This window comes from Falco naumanni, chromosome 21, assembly GCF_017639655.2.
Source record: "Falco naumanni isolate bFalNau1 chromosome 21, bFalNau1.pat, whole genome shotgun sequence".
NCBI classification, from domain to species: Eukaryota; Metazoa; Chordata; class Aves; order Falconiformes; family Falconidae; genus Falco; species Falco naumanni.
The window spans coordinates 242,479-265,977 of NC_054074.1; the positions used below are offsets into that span (position 1 = coordinate 242,479).

The window sequence follows — 23,499 nt, forward strand, 5'->3', positions numbered from 1 at the left end:
ACAGCTTCGGTCTCAATGCCCAAGCCTGGGCCCAGCCCAAGAAACGACTGGCTGCTTCAATAATTTGGCCATAAGGTATTAACTGGTTGTGTGGGAAGGTGCCTAAACAATACTGTCTGTTCTTTGCTTTGGTATGTCTCATCTGTAATGGATTCTTAAACGCTGGGTGTTGCAGGAGGCTTGGAGAGGTTGTGCTGGTCCCTGGCCGGCAGGCCGTGCCCTGTGGCAGGGGCTGGGGTCTGCGGGCGGGCAGAGCTGCGGTGTGCAGGGGCGCAGCCCGTCCCCTGCTGAGTCACTCTGCCAGCTGCTCCGGGGAGGCTGCTTTGAGCAGCGCTTTTGCTTTTGTATTCCTCTTGCTGAGAGGCAATGTTTTACTTTTGTTCTCATGAGATTTTGTCACGTTAGCTTTAGGCCCGTTTCTCACTTATTAATTAAACCTGGTCTGCGAAGGACTGGGGCTGCCCTTCTTCCACCCGTGCTGTGATGTCGTGTGCAGATTTTGTATGTAAAGTCTCTGCTCTGACATCATGGCTGACCCCTGTGCAAATACCTGTCTTGGGCTCCAAGTGCAGTATTTTATACACCCGTTCAAGCCACCCACCTTATGGTAATTACAGCATGACAGGATTTCCCTTGTTTGCTTATAGGAGATTTGCATGGAATAGGGTTTTAGGCTTTAAAAAGGTTAGGATACAGCCCATCCCCTACTTCCCTCTACTTCGCTGATCCAGTTATCCTCTTAAAGGAATTAGAATGGTATGACACTACTGGCTCTTGGGGAAAAAAAAATTGTGACTGTTTTCTAGTGCTGCGTTACTTTTTAGGTGCTTGTACATTTGTTTTGGTGTCCCATTCCCTTACCGTGTGGTTCATCCTAGTATCTTTTCATATTGAGTCGAGGCCAACCACTGTGTCCCTCACCACTGCTCCTTTCGCTATAGGAGCAGGCAGATAGGGCAAGTAAGAAACAAGCGGTAAAAGTGCCGAGCAGAGGATTTGGTTCTCCCTTTCCCAGGCATCCCTTTGATTTGCTTTGTGACTTATTCCATGGTCCTTTATTACCTCTTCTTTAAGAAAAGATAGGTATTCACCACACTGCCATAACGTGAGTTTTAATTAACCCACAGCTGAACAAAGCAAACCAGACCTAGCACAGATAGTTCTGTCATTCATTGGCATGCTTTAGGCGGGTAAAATGGGAGGAGGTTTACCCGGAGACCTGTCTTCCCTAGTTGTTTAGCTCCTGGCACCACCACCTATCCATCACCTGCCTCAGTCCTACCTTTCTTTTCAGGGTTGTGCAGATTATCAAGGCATATAGGTTGTGTGAGGTCTTGATTTTCGAGCCTTGCTTCTTTGGAGGAGATGCCCTTGTCTGCACAAGGGGTGAGGCATGTGTCACTGTAGATGTCCACCAAGAGCTGGACACCTGGCCATCCTGACATGAGGTGTCTTGAAATAGATCTGTATCAGTCATGCCAGTCTATACATGTGCAAGACATTAGGAAGAGCTATAAGAAAGCAAATGCAGCGTAGTCGTGTATTCTGCACATACACACCACACACCGTGGTGTTCTAAAGCAGCCTTCTGCTTTCAGCCTCCCAGGCAACGTTACTTTACAGGACTGTGCCTTTTTGTGGTGGTTCCCAGGCTCGTTCAGTCTCTTACTGAGCCCTTCTTTTATGGATGGATGGTTTTTCTGTCGTAGGTGATGATCAGGGCTTGTATGTAAATCTGAAGTTTGACAGGTAATCTCCGTGGAGCAACAGTAGTGGGTAACAGGTAAACTGAAGCCAGGAAAAGGCAAGAGCACGCCTGCAGTTTCAGGCAGTGAGGCTGTAAAGAGGCTGTGTAAGGATAGTGGTGATGACTAATACGTTGTCCTTTCCAGATGCAGACTTGTGGGGTTTGTGGCAAAACAAAATAGCACGTCAGCACAGGATAGAGATGCATCCACAAGTCATGACGAAACGAGCTGGTTTGCCTTTACAATTCATTTATCAGATCACTTCCTGTTCCCATTTTGAGGCTAGAGGCTAATGATTGATAAGTATCACTTCAGGAACACTACATGGTGCTCAGCTCAAATGATGCTCAGTTAAAAAGCAAAACAAACAAAAAAACCCCACCCCCACAAAACCCGAAGAGTGTCTGTTTTGGCTTGAAGAGTATTAAGCAACCTGGGAGGACAGCTGAAAACACTTTGCATATGCCGAAGCAAACAAGAATTTTTGTTGCCAGTTTGGATTTGGGGAGTATACAGAGATGTTCATATGCAACAAATCAGTCCTCAGTTCAGAACTTAGATGCTCATTTGCCTGGGGGGGATGACCCTCCTATACTTTTTTTTATTTAATCAGTGAAAACTGCTAGCTGGGAATTGATTTGGGGGATCGGATCCAGAAACACCTTTCTCTGAAAGGCAGCACTAACAGCAGTTCAGTAGAAAGGATAAACAGCTTATAGGTGTCTTCTGACACTGAATATTGGTCTAGGACCCAGATTACTAGAAATGCTGTCCTTCCAGGCTTTCATAATAATCTAAACGTTTCTATAGGTTTTCTATTAATTAGGATACGTAGGGGTGTTTATTGACCATTGAGAAATAATTCCAGTGTTTATCAATCTTGCTGTGTTGTTGGCCGCTTCAACTTGCTGGAATTTGCCACTTTTAATTTGAGGGCAGAACTCTGTGGTTCTTATGACTATTCCAAGAATTCACGAGAGAGAATAAAAGGCTGTGTGTTGTTTTGGGGTGGGGTTTTTTGTTTGGTTTGGTGGGCTTTTTTGGTTGTGATTTTTTGTTTTGTTTTTTAGAACAACAACCGCCTCAGACACACTGCCATGTCTTAGTCACCTCCTCATTTTCTAGTTCTGTGCAAACGTGCTGCATTAAAATGACAGTCTCTCTCGGTCTGCCCTTACGGAGCCAAGGCAGTTACGGCTGCGATTCCAAAGAGAGGCTATGTCCTTTATTTCATTTGATTCCTATTAGCTGTAACAGAGTCACTGGACAGCACTGAAGGATGCTTTACTCAATGTTCTGTCCTGTTTTTGTTTACCCGATTGCCTTAACGGCACAGAAACCATTAGGAACAGCCTTCAGCAATAAGTATTTAGACCCTGTTCAGAGCTTTGAGCACAGCCATGTGAGTTATCTGCTCTGTTTCTCTGTGCTGCTTCAGATTTAAGTTTTTAGAGTAAATGTGGAGTGTGATCAAGTACATTTCGGAGCAATTTGCAGGCACTGCTTTTGGAGCCCGTGACAAACTGCCAATGTGAAATAACGCCTCCTGCGACGCTCATCTGCACGGGAAGCTGTGGGAGCAGCACTAAGCGAGGGTTGAGGGCAGAAGGCTTGAGGCTTCTACTTCTTGCCTACAGGTAACAAGCCTGGCCCCGACCAGGGACTGGGGCTCTATGGAGGAGTTTTCCCTGCCTGCCACGTCCAGTTCCCGTAGCCTCTGGGGAGGGACGGTTTCTGCAGCTCCCTCTGTGCTGATGCTGCAGGCAGCAGCTGAACCAGCCGGGCTGGAGCCTATAAAGAGGATCGGAGAAGTGTACTGAGTTTTCCGATGTCCCATCCTAAGCTAGGTGCTCCCTTGTTTTTGGACCAAGGGCTCTGGGGATCTGTGCTGAACTCTTTACAGTTTATTGAGCCTCCTGTGACCAGATGTGGTGATGACCCCGCTTTGCTGAGGGGAAGGATGTCTGATGTTAACTAGTCATGTCCAGTGGAAGCCTGTGGGAGTTAACGTGGGCATAGAGAGTTCTTTAATCCAGTGCTTGGTGGCACAGACTGCTTTAATTTTGACTTAAATGAGATAGGCACTTGGAATGCAAACTGCAGAGATGTTCCACTTACAAGCAAAGCATTTGACGGTTTCACTTTTTTTAGAAAACTGAACAGGCAGTATAAATAAAGGAAGCAAGCTGAACTGTAAAAAAAATAAAATAAAAATCAGTGAAGCTACCAAGGAACTATGTGTACCCTCTAGAACAGGGGTCCCAAAACTTTTTAAACAGGGGGGCGGCGTGCAGATGAAGTGGCAGGCAGTCATCTGCAGTTGCTTGGTTCCCTTCCCCGCCCCCTCCCCCCCCAACCCCTGGCAGGGGCAGGGGGGGTCTGTAGATACTGGGGGCCGGATTGAGGACCCTGGGGGGCTGTATCTGGCCTGCGGGCCGTAGTTTGAGGACTCCTGCTCTAGAAATTCAGCTAGCTAACATACCAGTGGGTGAGATTTGTGCATTTTTCTTGGTGGAAAAATATTTCTGCCCTGTGAGCCCTGAGGATGGCTCTGATAGCAGGGAGAGGCAGTTTCTATCACTGTGCAGAAGGGTGATGCTTCTGCTTTCCTGGCTGGGTTTGGTAGTGCTGTCAATGGTGATTGTGTGGCTCTACCAGATCAGTCATTTGAAATGTTGCCGCTTGTTATGTATAATTGGTGGCTTTGGTCTGGTGGGAAGCTAGATCTGCCCTTCACGCTGTGTGACAGGCCATCAAGACCATGTGTCAGACTGGTTATGCCTTTACTGGTGGCTATAGAAAATCAGAGGGCAAGTGCTGCTCCTCACATTCACTCTTTCCACCTTTTTGCAGGCTCCATGAGAGAGCACCTAGATGTGTTTGAAGCGTCTGGGAATGAAGCAGACATGGCTTTGCCACCTCCATCAGGATCTCGGAAGGGGAAAATAGTAAGAGAAGCTACCAAAGCCCCAGCAGAATTGGGACAGGGGAGATGGGAGCTCCCAATAGGGTTGGACATTTGGGAATTGTGTGCCAGACAAGTACAGAATAAATGCTACATGTGAAGCAAAGACACCATAAGGTGAGGAGTGTGTGAAGGGTGTGTTTGTATGAGAAAGAGCAGTCTGAAGGCACAAAAGGAAAATTGGTTGAACACAAGGATAAAATAAATGAAAACATAAAGCAAAAGCAAGAAAACGAAAGTAGTAGGTAATGTTTATTTGGAGGGGAGTGTGTGTGTGTGTAAATCCCAAGCCTTAGGAATAGCCTGCAATTTCCAAAAAAAAAAAACCACCCCCAAAAAGGGCAGGCCAGGGGGAGAAAAAAAGAGACTGGTCTAGGAGAAACATGTAAGAACAGGGAAAGAACCTGGAAAGGGCATGAGGTTTAACGAAACATTTGAGTTGCCACTAGCAGCAGGGATGTCCACTGTTAGCCTGTATAAATGTGTGATCTAGTGGTGACACGGCCTCTCCTCTTTCTCTTCTCGGTCCCTGTGCTCCCCTAATACATCTGCCTAGTCTGGGCTCGCGTCCTGCCCCATCGCCAGGGTGTTTGTGCTGTGGCCAGGCTGAAGGGTCCTTAGTTTCTATTGTGCTTGTGGCGGTTCACTATAGTACAAATAATGGATATAAGCTAATTATTAATGTAAGCTATGTTGTCATAGGGAGGCTGAGTGGGAGAGAAAATTCACTTACAAAGTAAAGGTTTTCAAAGAAAATATTTACCAAAGAGCTTTCTCTGTTGATGTGTTCTGTACCTTGGAAATGGAGACTGACTGTTAAAGAAAACCTTGAGTAAAACAAGAATAAAAGAAAAATAACTGAGAGGTTACTGTGCCATGTGCACACTATTGCCAAACAAAGAACTTCAGACTTGATGACAAAGCTGTATATAAGCTTGCATGATGAAATCTGAAGCTGGATAAACGCAGCTTGGTTTTCATTTATAGTTTAGTGCCCGTAATCTGTCCAGCATCATAAAGATCTTAAAGCTGAGCCAAGTTTTAGGAGACCCTGGGTGAGTTATAGTTTCTGATGGAAACCATGCAAAAAAAGATGGGCTTTCATGCCAAAGCAGACAAAAGTTAGGGTTTTGACTGTGTTATGCTTCAAGTTTCAGAATTAAAGTCTAAGCTCAAAGTAAAATAAAACCGGGACACTTCTGGCCAACAAAAGAAAAAGTTAACTGGAGCTGCTGCTTGCTTGCTGCTTTGTTTTGGGGTTTATTTCTTTTTTTGTTGGGTTTTTTTTTGTTGTGACAATTTGTAGTCTGCCTTTGTGGGTTTTTTTGTACTTCCCACGTTGTCAGAAATGAAAATAGAATACAGATTCTGTTCTGCCTTTTATTTTCTTGTTGACAAACATCTGGAGACTCAGCTTCTGTAATAACTAAGCCTTAGCAAGTAGGTCTTGCTCTACAGTGTCTCTTGGGAGTGGTTGTTACTACTGGCTCTGCTCTAGAGGAGGAAGACAGCTCAACTTGTGTTTTCCCGTTGCAGATGTTGTCCTGGAGAAGGCCATGCATAAGTGCATTCTGAAGCTGTTGAAGAGCCATAATGAAGCAATGTTGAAAGTGTTTCATACTGCAGATGGTTTTTGGAAACAACTGAAGGAAAACCTTCAGGTGGTGCGGCAGAGGAATCCTCAGGAACCGGGCGTGTTTGTTCCAACACCAGACTATGTGGATGTTGAAAGTCTGTGACCACGCAGAAGATGTATTCACCTGAAAAGAAAGTCATGCTGCTGCTGAGAGTTTGCAAATTGATTTATACTGTTATGGAGAATAACTCAGGTATGGTGCTTCTTGTGGTTCAAGGTCATTGTTTTTCTAAACCTGGGGTTGTGTTTTGGTGGAGGAGATGAGACCACCTGATTCTGCAGCTTTGTCTCCTCCTCCTGGAGCTCTTGTAGCATCTCCTTGCCCTTTTGAGAGGGATTCTTCCTCTGCTTCCTTCCTGATCTCTCTGCATCTGGCAGCACATCTTACAAATTCAGTGTGAAGCAGAGTTGTGAAGCAGCTTAAAAAAAAAAACCCAACCACCAGCTTTGCTTGACTGTAGGCATTTGAATTTGGCTGTCAGAAAGGCTGTCCTGTAAGCCTAGAATTTGACACTGGTTCTAAATTAGTATTTTCCTGGAAATCGTAATAAAGGATGCACCCAGTATCTAGCTGTAGTAATTCAGCAGTGTGTATGCAATATGACAATTACAAGGGCTCTGTGTTAATGGCTGGAGGAAAGCAGCCCCTGATCCAGTGTTTTGGGTTTGCTGTGCCTCTGAACGTTCTCATTTGGACAATTTCTTTGTGTTTTTGCAAGAGAAATAACATCTATTTTTACGCTGTAGCAGGAGTCCCAAAGTGACTTGAAACCTAGATGGTGAAATGGAACCACAGACCAGTTAAGACCCGCTTGATTAGTCAGTGGCACAGTTAAAACGCTGTGCTGGACAGCATGAATTCATAGGTGCAGCTCTATTGCCTGACATCTTATCATACGCTGCCGTGGTAGGTCACGAGCTAAGGTGAAGCAATGCTGGTGGTAGTGGAAGATTTTTTTCTCTTAAGAAAGTATAAGCTGCTGCAGGTGGTTGGCAGTTTTCTTTCGAGCGCTGAATCTGCAGCTGGGCTCTGTGCCGATCAGGATGCTTGCTTTCTTTTGAGACTTGAGGTGAATGGTGAAAGCTTGAGGCTGTAAAAGACCCCCAGGCACTTTGGCAAGATTTGGGCAGGAGCTTAGACCTGGCTTATTTCTGTGCAAAATCCTGCATTTTAAAATGTATATAGGAATCTTTGCCCAAAGTGATGTAAACTTTGGTTTTTTCTCCATACTGTATTATCACATTGAGTAAGGTATTCCCAACATGCAAAAGAAAAGTACTGAGAGGCTTCTGGTGAACCATTGTACTGAGGGGCTTGGGCTAAGATGCAGCAAATGCTCCTTGGGGTTGTCTTGCTTTGTCATGTAAAGTTTTAAAATGTGGCATCGAGCCAGCACCTGTTTCCAGTACCTGCTTTGTCCTGTAATCTCAGCCATATAATAGTGTAATACCTGGAGGGTATGTCTTAGCTGGTCTGACTTTCAATATCAGCCCTTCAGTCCTCTGGAGTTTCGCCATAGTTTAAACTGGCTCCCGATCTTGATGTTTCAAGTGACCATCACACCGCTTCTGCAATGAGCACAGTTTGGCCAGACCCAGAGATCTAGCCACATAGCGTTTTCTAAAGAGAAAGTTTAAATGCGGTAAGAGGAACACATACAGACCTAGGTACAGCAGAGCCTCTGTGTGTTGCGTGCTGTTGTTACTGATGATGCTTCACCAGCTAGTTGGGAGTTACGTGAGGCTTTGCTCACTGGTGTTTTTAACCATGATCCATCAAGGAAATGTGCAGAGTTTTCATGTAAAATCTAATAGGCTTTTATATACAGGCTTCTCTGCTGGGTTTCGGACTCAGGAACGGATACTTGTGGCTGGATCCTTCCAGAAAGGGGACGTCGTCCGTGCACGTATAAAGAAAATGCCCATTGATTTTCTTTTAGCCACTGACAGAAGTGCGGGTGGAGGTCAGGCCAGACTGGCATGGCTACCTCTTGTGAGTTCACCAGTTGAGCTGACACCAAGGTGAGCCCAGTCTTTAAATTCCCTTGCGTGCTTCAAGGTCGGCGTCATCCAGTTTGTGCTCGTTAGAAGTACAAGATGAAGTTGGACGCTGCCCACCAAGTGTCCGATGATGTTCTCTTTGCTGCACATCCGTAACGAGAGGCTCTAGAGTAATACAAACTCGGTCAGTAAAGGCAGCAAAATAACACTTTCCTTTCAAACACCGAAACTGGTAAAAGGGTGTGATTTGTCTATCGCTGCCTTTGTTCTCTTTGACCCAGGGAGGCTGTTTGGAGCTGATGACTTCTTGCCTGTGTTGGCATATGTGCTGGCCCAGGGTGATACGCTGGAGCTGGATACTGAAACTGAATACATGGTGGAATTGCTGGATCCATCTTTGCTGCATGGAGAAGGTAATCAACTGCTATTAGAACTGAGTGGAGGGCTGGGGAAGGGGGATTCTTCCTCACCTCGTTTGAGTAGAAACCCTTTTGATGGAGTCATGTAGTCGGTGATGGCGGTAGTGTAACAAGAGAACCTTGTAATTATTTCCACCTTAAAATAAGAGAAGGCTGGTTAGCTTGCAGAGTTACAGCCCCAAGTGACCTGGGAATCTACCGACGTCTTAGGAGGGAGTATGTTGTTTTCTGCCAAGAAGGAGGAGGCGTCCTGACTTAGCAAGCAAACATAGGCTGTGCGGGTGCCAACTGTGGTTATCCTTCTGTGCCTGAAAATGTCCCGAGAGTATGTCTGGGTCTGCAGCATTCAATTGAGTTGTGAGACCTGGAATGGGACCCGGGTTAGGTGCTTTGTAAAATCTTTGGGGGAATTCTCTGCCCCTCTGGGGAGAGTGCTTTTGAGAATGTTGCCCCCCTTAATGATCCTGGTTTATGCCCGATACTTGCTTCTCACAGAGTATTTTTATGAGGCCTAGGAATATGTTTCTTAAGGCACTCTTGAACAATGGCTGAAGTCTGCTCGAGGCAAGGAAATCTCCCTCCTTTGTTTTCACGGTGGTGGTTTTAACAAAGAGGTATTCTGCCAGCCCTTGGTAGGCCCCAGAATCTATCAGTTTATGAGGAAGTTTCAAAGGTTCTTGTGACCAAGCTCAGCTGTGAGTTAAGTATATGTGTATACGTCCCATTTCTGCTATCTCTTGGGTTGCTGAAATTGCTGTATCCTTTTACATGCCGATATGCATGACAGAACTGTGTCGGGTTTCCTCTGGTTCAGTACTAGTTTGTTCCCTGCTTTGTGTGCAGGGTGCATTGTTCAGGAATCTTAGGACAGAAAATACTTGAGATGTGAAGCTGGAGATCATTAACACGCTTGAAAGGCAGAAATATTTACTGGGCTGTTAAGTCGTGTCGTTTTTAATGTAGCAAAAGCCATTCATCTATTGGCTGGCCCTGTCTGTGCACTAGTTAAACTGTACGGTGCAGGAAAAATTGTTTAGTGCTTTGGGGTTGTGCGGTTCAAATGTAAATGTATTTTCCAGTTTGTCTGGTGGGTCTTGCGTGTCTTCCACGTATTGAACTCATCACAGAGCTGAAAGCGAGAGGATGCTGTCGGTAATACAGAAAGCACTACTGTGAGCATAGACTGCATCTCTGAATGACTCCACAAATAGACCGTGCTGCCTCTTAATTGAACGCTCCCACTCAAATAGTTTACTTAAAGAGCAAGAGAAATATATGATAGCCTGTCTTCTGTTTCTCCTGGCTGCTGAGGACTGTTGCCTCCTGCTGAGAGTCCTTTTCCTTTGTGACCTGCAGCTCCTTTTGTACATCGGCAACTCTGTTGTGGCTGTACTTTGTTCTCCACTCATGTAATAAAGGTGAAGTCTGGAGAGCTGTACACGCTGCCTCCTGAACTAGTTGGATGTAGTGTTGGACATAGGTGAACAAACACAGCCTGCCTTTTAAAAACAAAAGCAAAACCTTTGGGATGCTTCCAGGTACAAATCACACGCTCGGTCATTGCTTTGTTGCCACTAAGGGGGTAACTTTTAAGTTCCTGAACAGTGGTAGATGGTCTTTTATGTCGTTTAAACAGCTGTGTTTGTTTGATCCCCGCTTGAAGCTCAGGAAGAAAACAAATCGCTGTTTGGAAACTGTTTAGAAGAAAACTCATGTTCCACCTTTGTAAAAACACTCAGGAGTAAAGGAGCGACACTGGTCATTTAAATAACCGGCCACCCCCAGCGCTAGCGGACCCAGAGATGGATACTGTTGCACCACTTTGATAATATGGAGCCCAGGCAACCACTGCACGGCTCTTAGCAGCTGAGAACACACTGTCCAGTATTTTGCAGGCAAGTAAGCTGTTTTTCTTTACGTATAAATATTTTGGCCATAGAATGCAGTGACTTTTGTGTATGTGTGCGTCTGTTTATTAAAAAAAAACACAACAGAAATCGTTTGTACTTTTGACTGTGACCCGTTGGAACTGGCGTGGTGTTTGCAACCACTGTGAATTGTTCTTCCCCTGCTGTCCTTCACAGGAGGATATTCCTTGGCAAGTGCTTATGGAGCACTTTTGCTGATCAAGAACTTCCAGGAAGACCAGGCTGCCCAGCTGCTGAGTTCAGAAGCTAGAGATACTCTCCGGCAATGGCACAAGAGGAGGACAACTAACAGAACAATGCCTTCAGTTGATGATTTTCAGGTAGAGCTTTAGGCTGAAGAGAAAAAAAGCCCAGGGGATGGTTGTTTTGTTGGAAATCTCCATTTGAGAAGTATGATTCATAATGATTTCCTTGGGGCCACAAGTGGTGTGAAGCAGTGCTGAGAAGATGGCTGGCAAATTTGCCTCTGTTTCAAAGTCTTTCCACTTCATAACAGAGTGTGGTTATGATGGTATAAAGGAAACACTAAATAATGGAGCTTTCCCACTGTCCTTTGTATTTAAGTCGTGCAGAGCGAGGACAGACCAAATTATATTTTAGATTCAGCTTCTTTGTACGCTTTGCTGTTAAAAAGAACAAACCCAGATTTCCAGTGGTATAAATCATCACAACTCCCCAGTAGCGATTGGTGGCTTACCGTGGGTAATAGAGAGGAGACTTGGCAGAAAAGCTTACCTACAATTTGAAAGTTTAAGCAAGGAGTAGAGTTCTGTATTGTGGATGTCTTCATGTTTGTAGTTTGTTTTGTGGGGTTTTTTTCTCCCCCCTCCCATTTCTTACTGCTCTTTCAGAGTAGGGCAGTAACTCCAACTGAAGAATAACAAAACAGTCGGGATTACTTTATCTTTTAAAACCAAGTCTGCATGCCTTTCATATAGGAAAAGATTGTTACGTAGATAGGCGTGCTGCTGTCTGTCCAGATGCATCAGTTTGCGAACTGAAGCAAGGAGGATGTTGGAATCGAGAAGAAAGGATTTACTCCTTTGTGTCTGGTTGTTTACAGTCCATACCACAGTGCAAAGCTGCTGGAGAGGCTAACAACAACCGTCAATAAGTTATGATGTAGCTAAGAGCTTGATAAATGAAGGCATGGGGTCATCAGGAGGTAATTAAACCTTTCACTTGTGGCTCCTTCTGCTTTATCAGTGTCCATGCAAACAACCACAGCACATCACTGAACAGGAAGGAGCTGGGAAAAGCAGCAGTCTCCCACAATATGCCTCTCTTAGGAACAGGAGAACTGACAAACAGAAATTCCAAACTGTGGCAAGCGCACAAAGCTAGTCCATCTTACTGGGATCCATTTTATATTCTGCTTACCTGTAGTTAGGTGTCACATTCAAGTAGCTTGATTCTTTGTTCTTTCTAGCAAAATATTACGCTTAATAGGAAAATTAATCACCTTTGTATTTCTGCTGGATGACTAAATGACAGAAGATTTTTTTCAGCAGGATCTTGTATTCAGTTTCACCTTCTCTTCCTCAGCAACTGAACTTCAGCCAAGCTACCTGTACAGCTGGACGCTGTGCTGGATGCTGGAAGATGCAGGGGAGCACGGGAAGAGCTGGCACCAGCTGTGTCCAGGGCTGCTCCTTTGACTCTTTGAAAGAGAGCCTCAAATCAGTAAGGTCGCTCCGCTTCCAGGCTATGCTTGGCACAAATTCAAGCGCTTTGCTGCCTGCCCAGAATGCCAGTTTTCCATCTCCCTTCTCCACATCTGCAGTCCTGACATGAAGCACCTTCCCTACAAGGTATGTGTAACACAGCTTCAGCTCAACTCATCTTTCCCACATTGAACCAGGATGTGGTCACTACATGTCTGTGGTGCTGTCTCACAGCCTTACCACCAGCTTTTGGGTCCTGGAAAGGCCTTCATCCTCCCTCCCTCAAAAGGATGGAAAAGCAAAAAATCCGGTATTTTGATGATGATGAAATACAACTTGCTGATACTGCATAAAGAATTTTGATACTTACTATATGAGTTACAGGCATTTGCACAAACCTCAGCCTCTCCTTGAAGCAATCCTGTCCATCTAGAAGCATCGAAAAACAGGTCTTCTGTGTGTTAGCTACTTTAGAAATTGAAACTGTAGTGTGCTTTGCCTTATTTAGAGCTGATTTGATTTTTTTTTATTTATTTTTTCTTCACACCGGCTAACAAAAATGGATTAGTTCTGCTCAGTCCTAATGGTTTAAAAGCTGTTGCAAAGTTCCAGTGTTTCAGTCTGCAAGCTATCAAAAGTTTATTAAAAACCCAGAGTGCTCTTTGGAACTGAAGTCATATGAGCATTCTTCTCAGTCTTAGCTTTTAACAGCTTGTTCTTAGGAAACGTGAATTTTTGCCATTGTGATTTAGCATGCTTAATTTATTCAGCGTACAAACGTAAGTATCAGCTCAGTAAATAAACAGGTCTTTCTTACTGTCATTTTTTCCATCTCCTTTCATTTTACTGCTTTTAGTTTCTAATTGCAGTTAGTTTTTTGCAAAAAAGCACGTGATGGCAGGCTGCTTTGCTCATGTGTCCAAAAGTGTTTTGTGGTTGGGTGTGTTTTTTTCCAGTTGCTTTTTATTTTACTTTTTAAATACTTTTTGAAACGTAGAACTGCGTTTGCTTGTAGGACTTGTTTAGAATTAATCTATGTTATCAGTTGTGCACATGTGTGAATTTCAGCAGAGAAAAAAGATCCAGCTTTTGCCTCGTGATCATACGGTTTTACTTTAATGTTGCAGAGTAAATTTTCTTTCTGCCTCCCTCTAAGCCTGTTAGATGAAATTTGGTTACATCAGGCTCAGACACTAAGTTGCCATTGGTTAATGTGATGGAAATGTCCTGCATGAAAATGGATTGCCTTTTGCATGCTGCAGCATAAAGAGTGTGAATGGTTTATCGTGCAGCAACCTGTGGATCAACACCCTTGTGTGTTGCTGGCAGAGGGTTGGGTTTTTTTCTTTTTCCTTATGATGAACATATTGTGTGACGCTTCTCTTCAATAGTATTGACCAGCAGTTGCAGCATCATCTCTTGGGCATGCTGCCTCTTGCGGTGCAGTTCCTTAACAACCGAAAAAGAAAGAGCCTCCCATCGTGGTCCCCCTGCCCGACCCTGAGTGTACAAGACCGGAGCAACTACAGTCTTAGCCATTTCTACATCCACCTCCCTTAAAGCTTGTTTCTTTATTTTTGCCCACAGATCGCGTGGATCAGGAGAGTATAAATCAGGTCCTTTTTCAGGGTCTGTCAGTCCTGGGTCAAAGGGATCTTCCTCTGACAGATACTCAACTGCATTGACACCAAGGGGTTTAGAGCACTGTGACTTAGAGGCTGGTAAAGAGCATGCGACTCCTCTTCCTCTCCTTCCTCTGTCTTTTCTTCTTGTGCTTTCAGAGTCTCAAAAATAACTCTCCATGAAGAGAGCAGATGGTGGGACTCAGTATTGCCTTTTGTCGCAGAATCCCACAATTTCACCTCTGTGTTGTCCTGAAGTTCCCGTGTAAAAATTGTAGATGCAGTCACTGCGGGCATATCTACTTGCACCCACTTGAGCATTGCTTTAAGGTCATGCCCAGAAATACTTTTCTCATGTTTGTTAGGGAGACCTTTCATAAGCTCATAAACGTCTCTTTCTGGGGACGAAGCCTGATTCCCCATTACGCATTTCCCACAGCTCACCTCTCAACTCCGGAGGGATTTCAGGCCGGCCAGCTCCCGCTTCCTTTCAGCGGATCATTCAAAGTTCTGTGGGATTTGCTGCAAGTCGCTCAGGTGATTCAAGAGCCCCTCCACGTCGGATCCTTCACTGGATCACGTCGGGGTCACCAATTTGCGGCGAATGAGGAGACGGGACACAGCTTGATGCAAGCAAGATGTCAGTTTATTAGTGATTTTCTTACAATTATATACGTCTCTACCTTCTACATATTACACACTATTGGTTGACATTTAAGACACACCGTTTAAACAATAGGAACCGATTAGTTTACCTTATAGCAACAATTCCTATTCTAAGATTAGGGGGTTTCTTTCTAGGCGGCTTTCTTGATTAACAAAGTTACATATCGGCGCCATCCGTTCCCTTATCTGGCTACTTGTTTCTCTGTCCGCCTGGCTGCCTCCTCAGCTGTAGCGGCTCAGGGGTCTGCTGTTGGCTTGTTCCTTGGTTCCCAGGGCTTGTGCCCTACAAGTCTTATTCATCAGGCTAACAGTACTTGGACTCTTGTTCTTGAGGCCTTGTCCTACAGCCTCTGATGTTTATTTTGCTTCACAGCATTTAGTTTCCTAGTAAGGCCAAACACCCAGTCCCGTTAAAACCACTGGTGTTTTCAATGGGGCTTTAAGACTGCTATCTGTTCGTTTGTAATTGCAGGGTTAGAATGTGAGCCAAGGAAAGGAGGATGTCAACTTATGAATTTGTTATGCCTGCCACAGTCTTATCACCAACGTCAATTCACAAGGTGGCTGTAATGTACAGGAATCACTGGTGTGCGTTTCACAACTAGAACATAGAGAGGATTGCTGTTTGTTGCTGAGCTTCCTGTTTTCAGAGGATGAGGTTTGGAGGTTTTGTTTCTGATGTCTGTTTTCTCATTCTACAGAACTACCTTCGTGTTGCATTCCAGGAAGTTAACAGTGCGTGTACAGGAAAGACCTTACTAGTAAGACCCTACATCACTACCGCAGATGTATGTCAGCTTTGTGCTGAAAAGTTTAGAGTGGAGAATCCAGAAGACTATAGCCTGTTTCTTTTTGTTGATGACACCCGGCAGCAACTGACAGAAGATACCTACCCTCAGAAGATTCAGACAAAGCTGCACAGCTGCCCGCAACCCAAGGTCTTTCGCTTTGTCTACAAGCGCATTAACAGTGATCCATATGGTGCCATTTTTCAAAACAATGATGAGTCAGCTTCTTAAAACCAGCAACTCCTTTAATTTCTGTTCCTTGTTAACTCTTGAAAACATCTTTGCTGGCTGCCTGCCTTAGGAGCTAAAACAAGTCTTAAACCATAAATACCTAGTTAAACATGTGCATTGCATACAACACTCCGTGTAAACCGTGCGTATGGCCAGTTATACAGAGTGTTCCACCAGTGTGTTTGAGCCAGCTGCCCATGAGGCTGAATTTCTTGTACCACAGACTCTTTTGAAGCATATTATACCGTGGCCCTTTGCAGGTCTCTTGCTGTAGTGTGCAAAAATGTATTTTCTTGCACTCACTCTATAGCCGAATGTCTTAGCATACATATACTTGAATCAAAATGACAAGTGTTTCAGTAAACCAACTGGTATGAGCTTAGTTTCACCAGCATGAGTTTGACAAGACTGTCCGATGCAGCGCATCAGTTAACTCCTCATTACTTGGATGATTGCATCCTTTCCTAATTTTTTTAATTACAGAGATTCGCCGTGTTTTTACATGTGTGTGTGTATATATATATATATATGTGTGTGTATATATATATATATATGTGTGTGTATATATATATATGTATATATATGTATTTGTTCCTTCCAGTTGTTTTTATTCCCCTTCTTTTGGCAGGTTTGAGAAGGTGGGCACAGAATGGGAGTCTTTGTAGGGACCCAGGAAATGAAGTGTTTAACAGTAAAGCTTAAAGCGTTTGCTGTACGGAAGGTTTCTCTGTACCCACCACATCAGTTGCTTATTTAGCAGTGCCTGATGTTTATAAGAGTGCCCTGTGGAAGTCTGCATATTCATTAATGAGCTAACAGTAGCTTGGCTCTGTGTAGAAAGGAGAGGAACTATGAAGAACACACACCCATCCCTGCTTTTATTTTTTATTTTTCCTTAAACGTCCAGTGTTTCCAGGGCCTTTGCTTTCTCTTGCCACATTGGCAAAGCGTCCCAAGCTCTATTGCCCCATAGTCAAAAAAAGTCTTCAGTAATTGCTGGGATGGTGAGTGAGTTTTGGGCTTCTAGCCCTCCGTTCCTTCAGTTGTGAATTCCGCTCAGTTAAAGACTCAAGAGAATTGCTTAAAACTTGCATTTGGAAGTCACACCTCAAACAATGAATTTGTGGAGATCCATTTATTTATTTACACTAACAAAGAAAAAACTGTAATACTGCATCAAAATGAAACTTAGTGGCTGCTGAATCACTGAGTAATAGCCTAGAATCGCTGCTTAAGCCTTTACCACAATCATTGCAATGTTTGTTTGTAGACTGCTTGGTTTTTTGTAAAGTCATGTGGCTGCGTGTGGTGCATTATTCCCAAGGTGCTCCTTACTGCTCTGATGCTCTGTACGTTCGCAGCACTGGGTAAAGCGGAAGGCTCTGTGGCTGGGGAAGAGTGGCACGGGCATGTTACTGCTCTCTCTGTTGCACCGGAATTTCAACAGCTGGGTTTGGCTGCTAAATTGATGGAACTACTGGGAGAAATTTCAGAAGTGTGAGTACCATGCTTATCTTTAATCTTCTAAAAGTAACCTCTCAACTGACATGGCTTAGGTATTTGACTTGCATGAAAGAGACCCGGAATTTTGCTTTAAGTAGTGTTCTGATTCGCTGAGGATTCCCTGTAATTAGAGAACAAGACTAAAACTGTCATGTGGCGGTGTAAGATCTCAGGGTTTCTATGAAAGCTAACTTGCCAGAATGAGTAGGGTGTAGCCTGAATTCTAATAGAGGTACTGTATAGAAAAAGGTCCTTGTCTTGACAGCAAGAGAGTTTCATGGAGGGTCAACACTTTCCCGTAGGGTCTCCAGCGTGCTTGTTCAGTGATCGTGAGATTTTTGCAGTTCCTGCAGGCAGCCTTGGAACCAATTCTGTATGGCAGACAGTACCTTAGCTTACTTTTTGTCATGCTTGGCTGCTTGTACTTGCTGAAGATTTAATTGAGCATCAAATGAACCCACAGGGAAATGTCCTGAACTCATGGTGGTAGGGCAACCCCATTGTAATTGGTAAAATGGGAGAATTGCACATTGAGGAATCTGCCTTGTGAGGAGAAGGGCTGCCTTGTGTTAGGTGACTGAACTTTGTGACCCGTTCCGCCACTGCCCCCTGCCACGCACATTGAAGGAGGCAGTCCCTAAGCCATTGCAATTGAAAATGTGGATTTTTAGATGATTTTTTTTTTTAATGAAAGATTTCTTATGTGTATATGAGACCTGTGCGAGTGCTTAGCTTGCCCTGTTCTTCCTGTTCATAATTTTGAACCTACAGGCTGGTATAAAAGAATGGTTATATGGCAAAAATAGAATAAAATCTGAACTTATACCGGATTTGTCCCTTGGGAAAGGAGTGCATCTGTTACTGCAGTGTGAAAGGTGTTTGATTAGCATATGACATCGTCAGACCTGCTCTTGGTCAGATTACAAGTTATGGGTTATTTAGCAATACATTCACCTGCTGTTCCTTACTGTGGTTTTTCTTTGGTTTTATGTTTCCAAAGAAAGGGTGGATTTTTCGTCGATCTCTTTGTGAGAGTATCAAATCGGGTTGCAGTAAATATGTATAAGCAGCTCGGCTGCCGTGTGTACCGGACAGTATCGGAGCGCTACTCTGCTAGCAGTGGAGAGCCAGATGAAGATGCTTACGGTAAGTGGTTGTTGTGCCTTAAGTTGAATGGAAAGGTTCTTGTGTTGAGGGTTCCTGGGCCTGTACAAGTTCAGATAGTCGTTGATGAATGGGATTCTGTATTCTGCTTTAGATAGCTTTTCCTACTGAAGAGTACATCAGTTAGGAAACTTGATTGCAGGAAACGGAATGAAGCTGCGTCAGGGGAAGTTCAGGTTGGACATTAGGAAAATCTTATCCACTGAAAGGGCGTTCAGTCAGGGCACCAAACCTGTCAAGAGCTTAGGGAGCATCTGGATGATGTTTTTAGTCATATGGTTTAGTTTCAGGTAGTCCCGCAAGGAGCATGGAGTTGGACTTGATGAATCCTTATGGGTCACTTGCAACTCAAGATATTCTAGGAAATCTTCTTGAAAAATGATCTTAACGTAATAGAGAAGTCACTTAACGTGGCTTTGTGCAATGACTGTCTTTCATAATAGCATGATTTTCTTTTGCCATAGGTACGAGGAAAGCTCTTTGCAGAGTTACAGAGAAGAAATCAATTATACCTCTGCCTCATCCTGTGAGACCAGAAGACACTGAGTAACCGTAAACTGTGATTCTCAGACAACCTAGTAAGAGTGTCAGTTTCCTTCTCCCCAAAGCCCCCAAGAACTCTACAGATGAGAAATATTAGGCTCAATGTTTTTCCCTGTGAAATACCAAAAAGCAATATTGAGAAGCTTACCAACGCTGCTTCTGTCGGTATTGGCTGCATATTCGTGCTCTTACCCTATTGTTCTTCCTTTCGAACCGTGACACTTTGGAGACTATTAAAATGGAATTGCTTCCTGTATGGTGGTGTCATGGTTTTCCTTCTCGGCCACAAAACAGTCCCCTCACTTTGTCACTCCCACGGAGCCCTGCTCCGAAACTGAAAACGTCTGGCCGCTGCTCCTACACAGAAGGTGCCAGGAAGGAGTTCTGTTGCTGGCTCTCACCTTCCCTTTGCAGCCATATAACTGCTGCGACAAAAACTGGGCTCTGTTCTTTCTGAGCCACAAAACCAGAAATTGGGTACATCAAAATATACTCTCCAGAACTCAGAGGTCTCTGTTTCTCTGTGCCTTTTACTTACCTCATTCCCTAATTTAATTCTTGGATCCATCTGTCCCTTCACAGTCTGTCTGCATGTCACAGCTGCTGTTACTTGGAGGCATTGACCAGGCACTTAGTTCCAACACAGGTTTCTGTCACTGTCTTCCCTGCAATTTCTTGGAGTGCAGAGGAGTGAAGGCAGAGGGTTGATGAGTATTGATAACATGCAGCTGTGACCTTGCCTCCAAGGCAGTGGGTTGAGGGACGTGGATGATGAGCAGCTGTAGCTCGTTCCCGCTAAGTAGTTAAATAGCCCTGAGGAGTGTGGGAGAGGGGATCTGATCTGATCTCTGGAGGAAGGAGAAACAGCACAGACAGTAGAATCTGACTGATGGTAAAAGCCTTATTGCAGCCTGATAGCTTGCTTGTGCTGCAGCAGCGGGTGCCCTGTGTGAGGCTGCCTGAGTTGGGCTCCAGCAACTGGTGGCCAACGTAGCTGAGACAAGCGGGAGAACCTGTGACCCATAACAGACACAGTGAGAGGCGAGCTGTTGCAACTGATCAATATGGGTGTATTGTGATATTTGTTGTCTGTCTTAACTCAGATCGCAACTGAAGAGGATGTGTATTACTTGTGCTCATAACAATCTCCAGGCAGGTTTTTTTCTTTTATTACAGTCCTGGGCATGCAGGCTTTTGCTACTATTCTGGTTTTGCTGTTCTCCTTAAGTGCCCAGTGAGGTTTGCTCTAGTATCAGTCATGGCAGTTAATGTTCTCTCGTTCACCTGTTGTGTTTTTAGCACCAGCTTCTGTAGGCGCAAGGGGTCTATTTTAGATCTTTGAGTCACCGTGTCATGCTGTTGTGGTTTTTCCATTGGCAAACTGCTGCTGTAATTGCCTAAGGGGCTTCCTAGGTCAGGAGGTAGCGGATGGGAGCAGGTTGCCACCCTGGGTCAGTGGTGAGTGCTGGCATGTATCATCTGACCTAGAGCTGATGTCTGTCACTGCTTTAGCTCTGGAATTACTCTGAGACCCAGGGAACTCTGGTTCCCTTAAGCTGCAACCTTGGAGCTTTTCCAAGCAGTGGATGAAATTCCTGTCACAAGCTCTAAGGCACCTTAAGGAGAAGGGGGCACAGTCTGAGTTTTCCTCCATGCAGGTGTCAGGGAGGTACAGTTCTGAGCTTAGTACTGGCCGCTACTGGGAGACGCTTTCAAGTGATCCGAGTGCAGCTCTGGCTACCCAAAGCTGGACAGGGTTGGCAAATGCTGATGTAGAGTTTTGGTGGTAAACTTGACCAGCCTGTCTTAACGAGCAGGCATGTTCTTTGTTTGCAAGCACCGTTTAGTCCTGCCTAGGCATCCTGAAAGCTTGAAGGGCCGTGGTCACATCTTCCCTTGGTCACACACAATGAACGGTTGCCTGCGCAGAGTTGCTTTTTAAGGAGCATGCTGTGGTTATATTTTCTCTGTTTGGCTTTGCATTTGGGAAATAATGTAACAGTTACAGCTGAACTGAAGGAGCACGATACCTGACAGAGAAGGAGGTGCGTTTTACTAATTTTTTGGTGTGCATCAGTTTGACCCCAAAATGACATTGTGTCAAAGCTTGTGGCCAAGTTCTGCTGTAGATGTTGACTTGGGGTATGAATGGCTCCAGGTGTGCTTTAGGAGAGCTCTGTTGGTGTAGGTGTGCTGAGTAATTGCTCTGCTGTGTGTGCAGCTGTTCTGGTTTGGCTTCCAGGTGTGAGCATGCAAAAGAAAACTCGCCAGTGTGGTCAGCCTTGCTGTAAAATCAGAACGCTTTCTGCTGCTGCCTGGATATCCGAGAGCCTCCTGAACGTTTCAGGCAGGCAAGAGATGTGCTCCAGTACGTCTGAGAGTCCACAGCTCTGCAGTTCCCTAGAGGGGCACTCACTACAGGTAAGGCTGTAAGATCGCAGGGCTCTTTGCAAGTTACGCTGACGGAGTTTCTTTGGGTATATATTTGGATACATGTGCCAGCTGAAAAGGTATTGTTTGCTTTCCTGCTCAGTAAGCACAGGTCACTTGGGTGGTCATGGACACTTGTCATTTACTGAGGAAGTTTCCACTCGTTGGATGGAAAGGGAAACAGTTCAGAGGCACTGTTTAGGGTTTGGGGCTTTTTTGTTTGTTGTAACACCTGGAGTCTTAGCATTTTGTTCTGTGTTGTCTGTTAGAGAAAAAGTATTTTGAATTAGGAAATGTAAAGTGCTGAAGCAGCTAAGTGGCAGAACCACGCCTTGTCCCTAGTGTAGCCCTAATCCAAGGCTGGTTTAAAGCCCAGTCCAGTTAATCAGTGGGAGAGCAGAGAAACAACAGATGATCAAGTTGTGTACACAGGTGTTCTCAAATTCAGGTGTTTTTGGAAAAATTTGTCTACTGGAATAGTAATTGCTTGTTCAAAGACTTAAGTGTACTCGAAGGAGTGTGTGAGTTAAAGCAGGCAGAAAGAAGATCAAGATCTGAGGAGCAGCCTGGAACTGAGGAGATGAATCACCTGGGACAGTCAGGTGATGGATTTGCAGAACTGACAGGACCAAAGGAAACTCCTAAAAACTTCAGACATTGACTAACGGTTTGAGAAGCAGATCTAAGCCGTGCTGTATCCCAACGGTTTGAGAAGCAGATCTAAGCCGTGCTGTATCCCAATGGTTTGAGAAGCAGATCTAAGCCGTGCTGTATCCCAACGGTTTGAGAAGCAGATCTAAGCCGTGCTGTATCCCAACGGTTTGAGAAGCAGATCTAAGCCGTGCTGTATCCCTTTGCTCTCTGCCACTCGCTGGGGTGGCAGCCCGGCTCTGAGTTGTGACTAAAGCAAGCCCAGTGGTACCCGCATCTGTTTAAATTTCTCCTGGAACAACAGCAATCGCTGGGGCTTATCCGTAGGACCCCACCATGCACCGCCCCCCCTGCACCTTGTGCCAGGGGTTCCCCATGCTGCTGCGGCTCCCTCCTGGTGGGCCGGGGGCACGGGCACAAAGAGCCACCCAACTGTAAAGCTGTCAGATGCAAAGGATTTAGCCGCTCGAACCACGCGGGTGCTTTTTAGTACGGAGGCAACGGGTAATAGCGGCTGGGCTGCGAGTGGGCGAAGGGCAGAGCGCAGGGCACCCCGCAGCCGCAGCGGGCACTCCCGGGCTCCGGTGGCGTAAACTGGGCCGAGACCCCGCCCAGTGCTCGCGCGGCCCGTGCTCAGCACGGGGCTGGTGGGGCGCTGCTGCCACCTGGCGGCCAGAAACTGGGTACTGCAGCCGCGCGCTTGGAGCGCTTGGTTAGGGTTAGGCGCCGGTTAGGGTTAGGGTTAGACGTGGGGGTCGGGTTTAGGGTCAGACGTTGGGCGTGGTCAGGGTTGGGGGTGGTCAATGGTGCTTTAAGGAACTCTCTCCTCATCAAACTATTTTCGCAAAATGTCTTCTCCAAACCACCTTCCCTACAAGTGCCCTGTATAGCTCTGTGACCAGTCTCAGCAGATCAGTACTCTAACCCTAGAGGAATTAAATGTCGGGGAGAAGTGAAGGAAGTTTTATCTGGGAGACAAGGACTAACTCTAAACTAGCTGCTCCATTCTTCTAAATCATGAATAACTTCACATGCAGGGAACGCGTTTTCTGTTCTCTCTCTGACTTGGTATACTGGTTACACTGTAAACAGTCACCTGGCCCACAGCTCAGAGACCTTTGTACGCTGCTGCACATACTGCACAGCAAGAATCACCCTGCAACTGCCCTGGGAGGCTGGCTGTGTGCCAAGTGACCATTTTGCTTTGTGATGTGCTGTCAAAGGACATGGCACTGGAAAACCTATGAGATGGTAGGAGGACTGATGCGCCGCTCTTCCTTACTGGTTGAAGTTCAGCTGTCTTGGGGTTATGTAGATCAGAATCAACCTTGAGATCTGTACAAGAAGTTTAAAGGGCACAATCCGATTTCCCTTAAAACCAACAGCAAATTTTTACTGACTTGACACTTCAGTGTTCTAGTCCTCCACAATAGAGCAAGAGATTGCCCTTCTCTGCAAAGGTTTTGGGAAACAACAAGTTTAGCTACACTCAAGTGATGTCTCTATGATGTAAAAAACACATTTACAGAAATCACTAATG

General features: G+C 45.1%; 1 protein-coding gene, 2 long non-coding RNA genes and 1 other non-coding gene across 5 annotated transcripts in view; 3 read left to right on the forward strand and 1 right to left on the reverse strand.

Annotated features, from left to right (window-relative positions):
• LOC121080183 lies at positions 1-15,482 on the forward strand. 2 transcript variants are annotated; one of them, XR_005825279.1, is made up of 6 exons: positions 1-75; positions 4,602-4,830; positions 6,250-6,542; positions 10,854-11,017; positions 12,243-12,508; positions 15,122-15,482. It is a non-coding gene; the product is annotated as an uncharacterized LOC121080183 (long non-coding RNA). The 2 variants fall into 2 exon arrangements; XR_005825278.1 differs by lacking the exons at positions 1-75; positions 4,602-4,830; positions 6,250-6,542 and adding an exon at positions 8,677-8,763.
• Positions 14,699-23,499, reverse strand: part of LOC121080185 — a 14,637-nt gene continuing 5,836 nt past the window's right edge. Inside the window, exons 2-3 of the long non-coding RNA XR_005825281.1 lie at positions 22,879-22,885; positions 14,699-14,940 (exon numbers count right to left, since the gene is read on the reverse strand). This is a non-coding gene — a long non-coding RNA (uncharacterized LOC121080185). The remainder of the gene's footprint in view (positions 14,941-22,878; positions 22,886-23,499) is intronic.
• Positions 16,242-19,132, forward strand: LOC121080179 (N-alpha-acetyltransferase 20-like). The gene is made up of 3 exons (XM_040578050.1): positions 16,242-17,165; positions 18,172-18,317; positions 18,800-19,132. The coding sequence occupies exons 1-3, from the start codon at positions 17,011-17,013 to the stop codon at positions 18,883-18,885; spliced, it is 387 nt and encodes a 128-aa protein (XP_040433984.1). The 5' UTR covers positions 16,242-17,010; the 3' UTR covers positions 18,886-19,132.
• On the forward strand, positions 20,329-20,413 carry LOC121080191. The gene has a single exon (XR_005825286.1). It is a non-coding gene; the product is annotated as a small nucleolar RNA SNORD45 (small nucleolar RNA).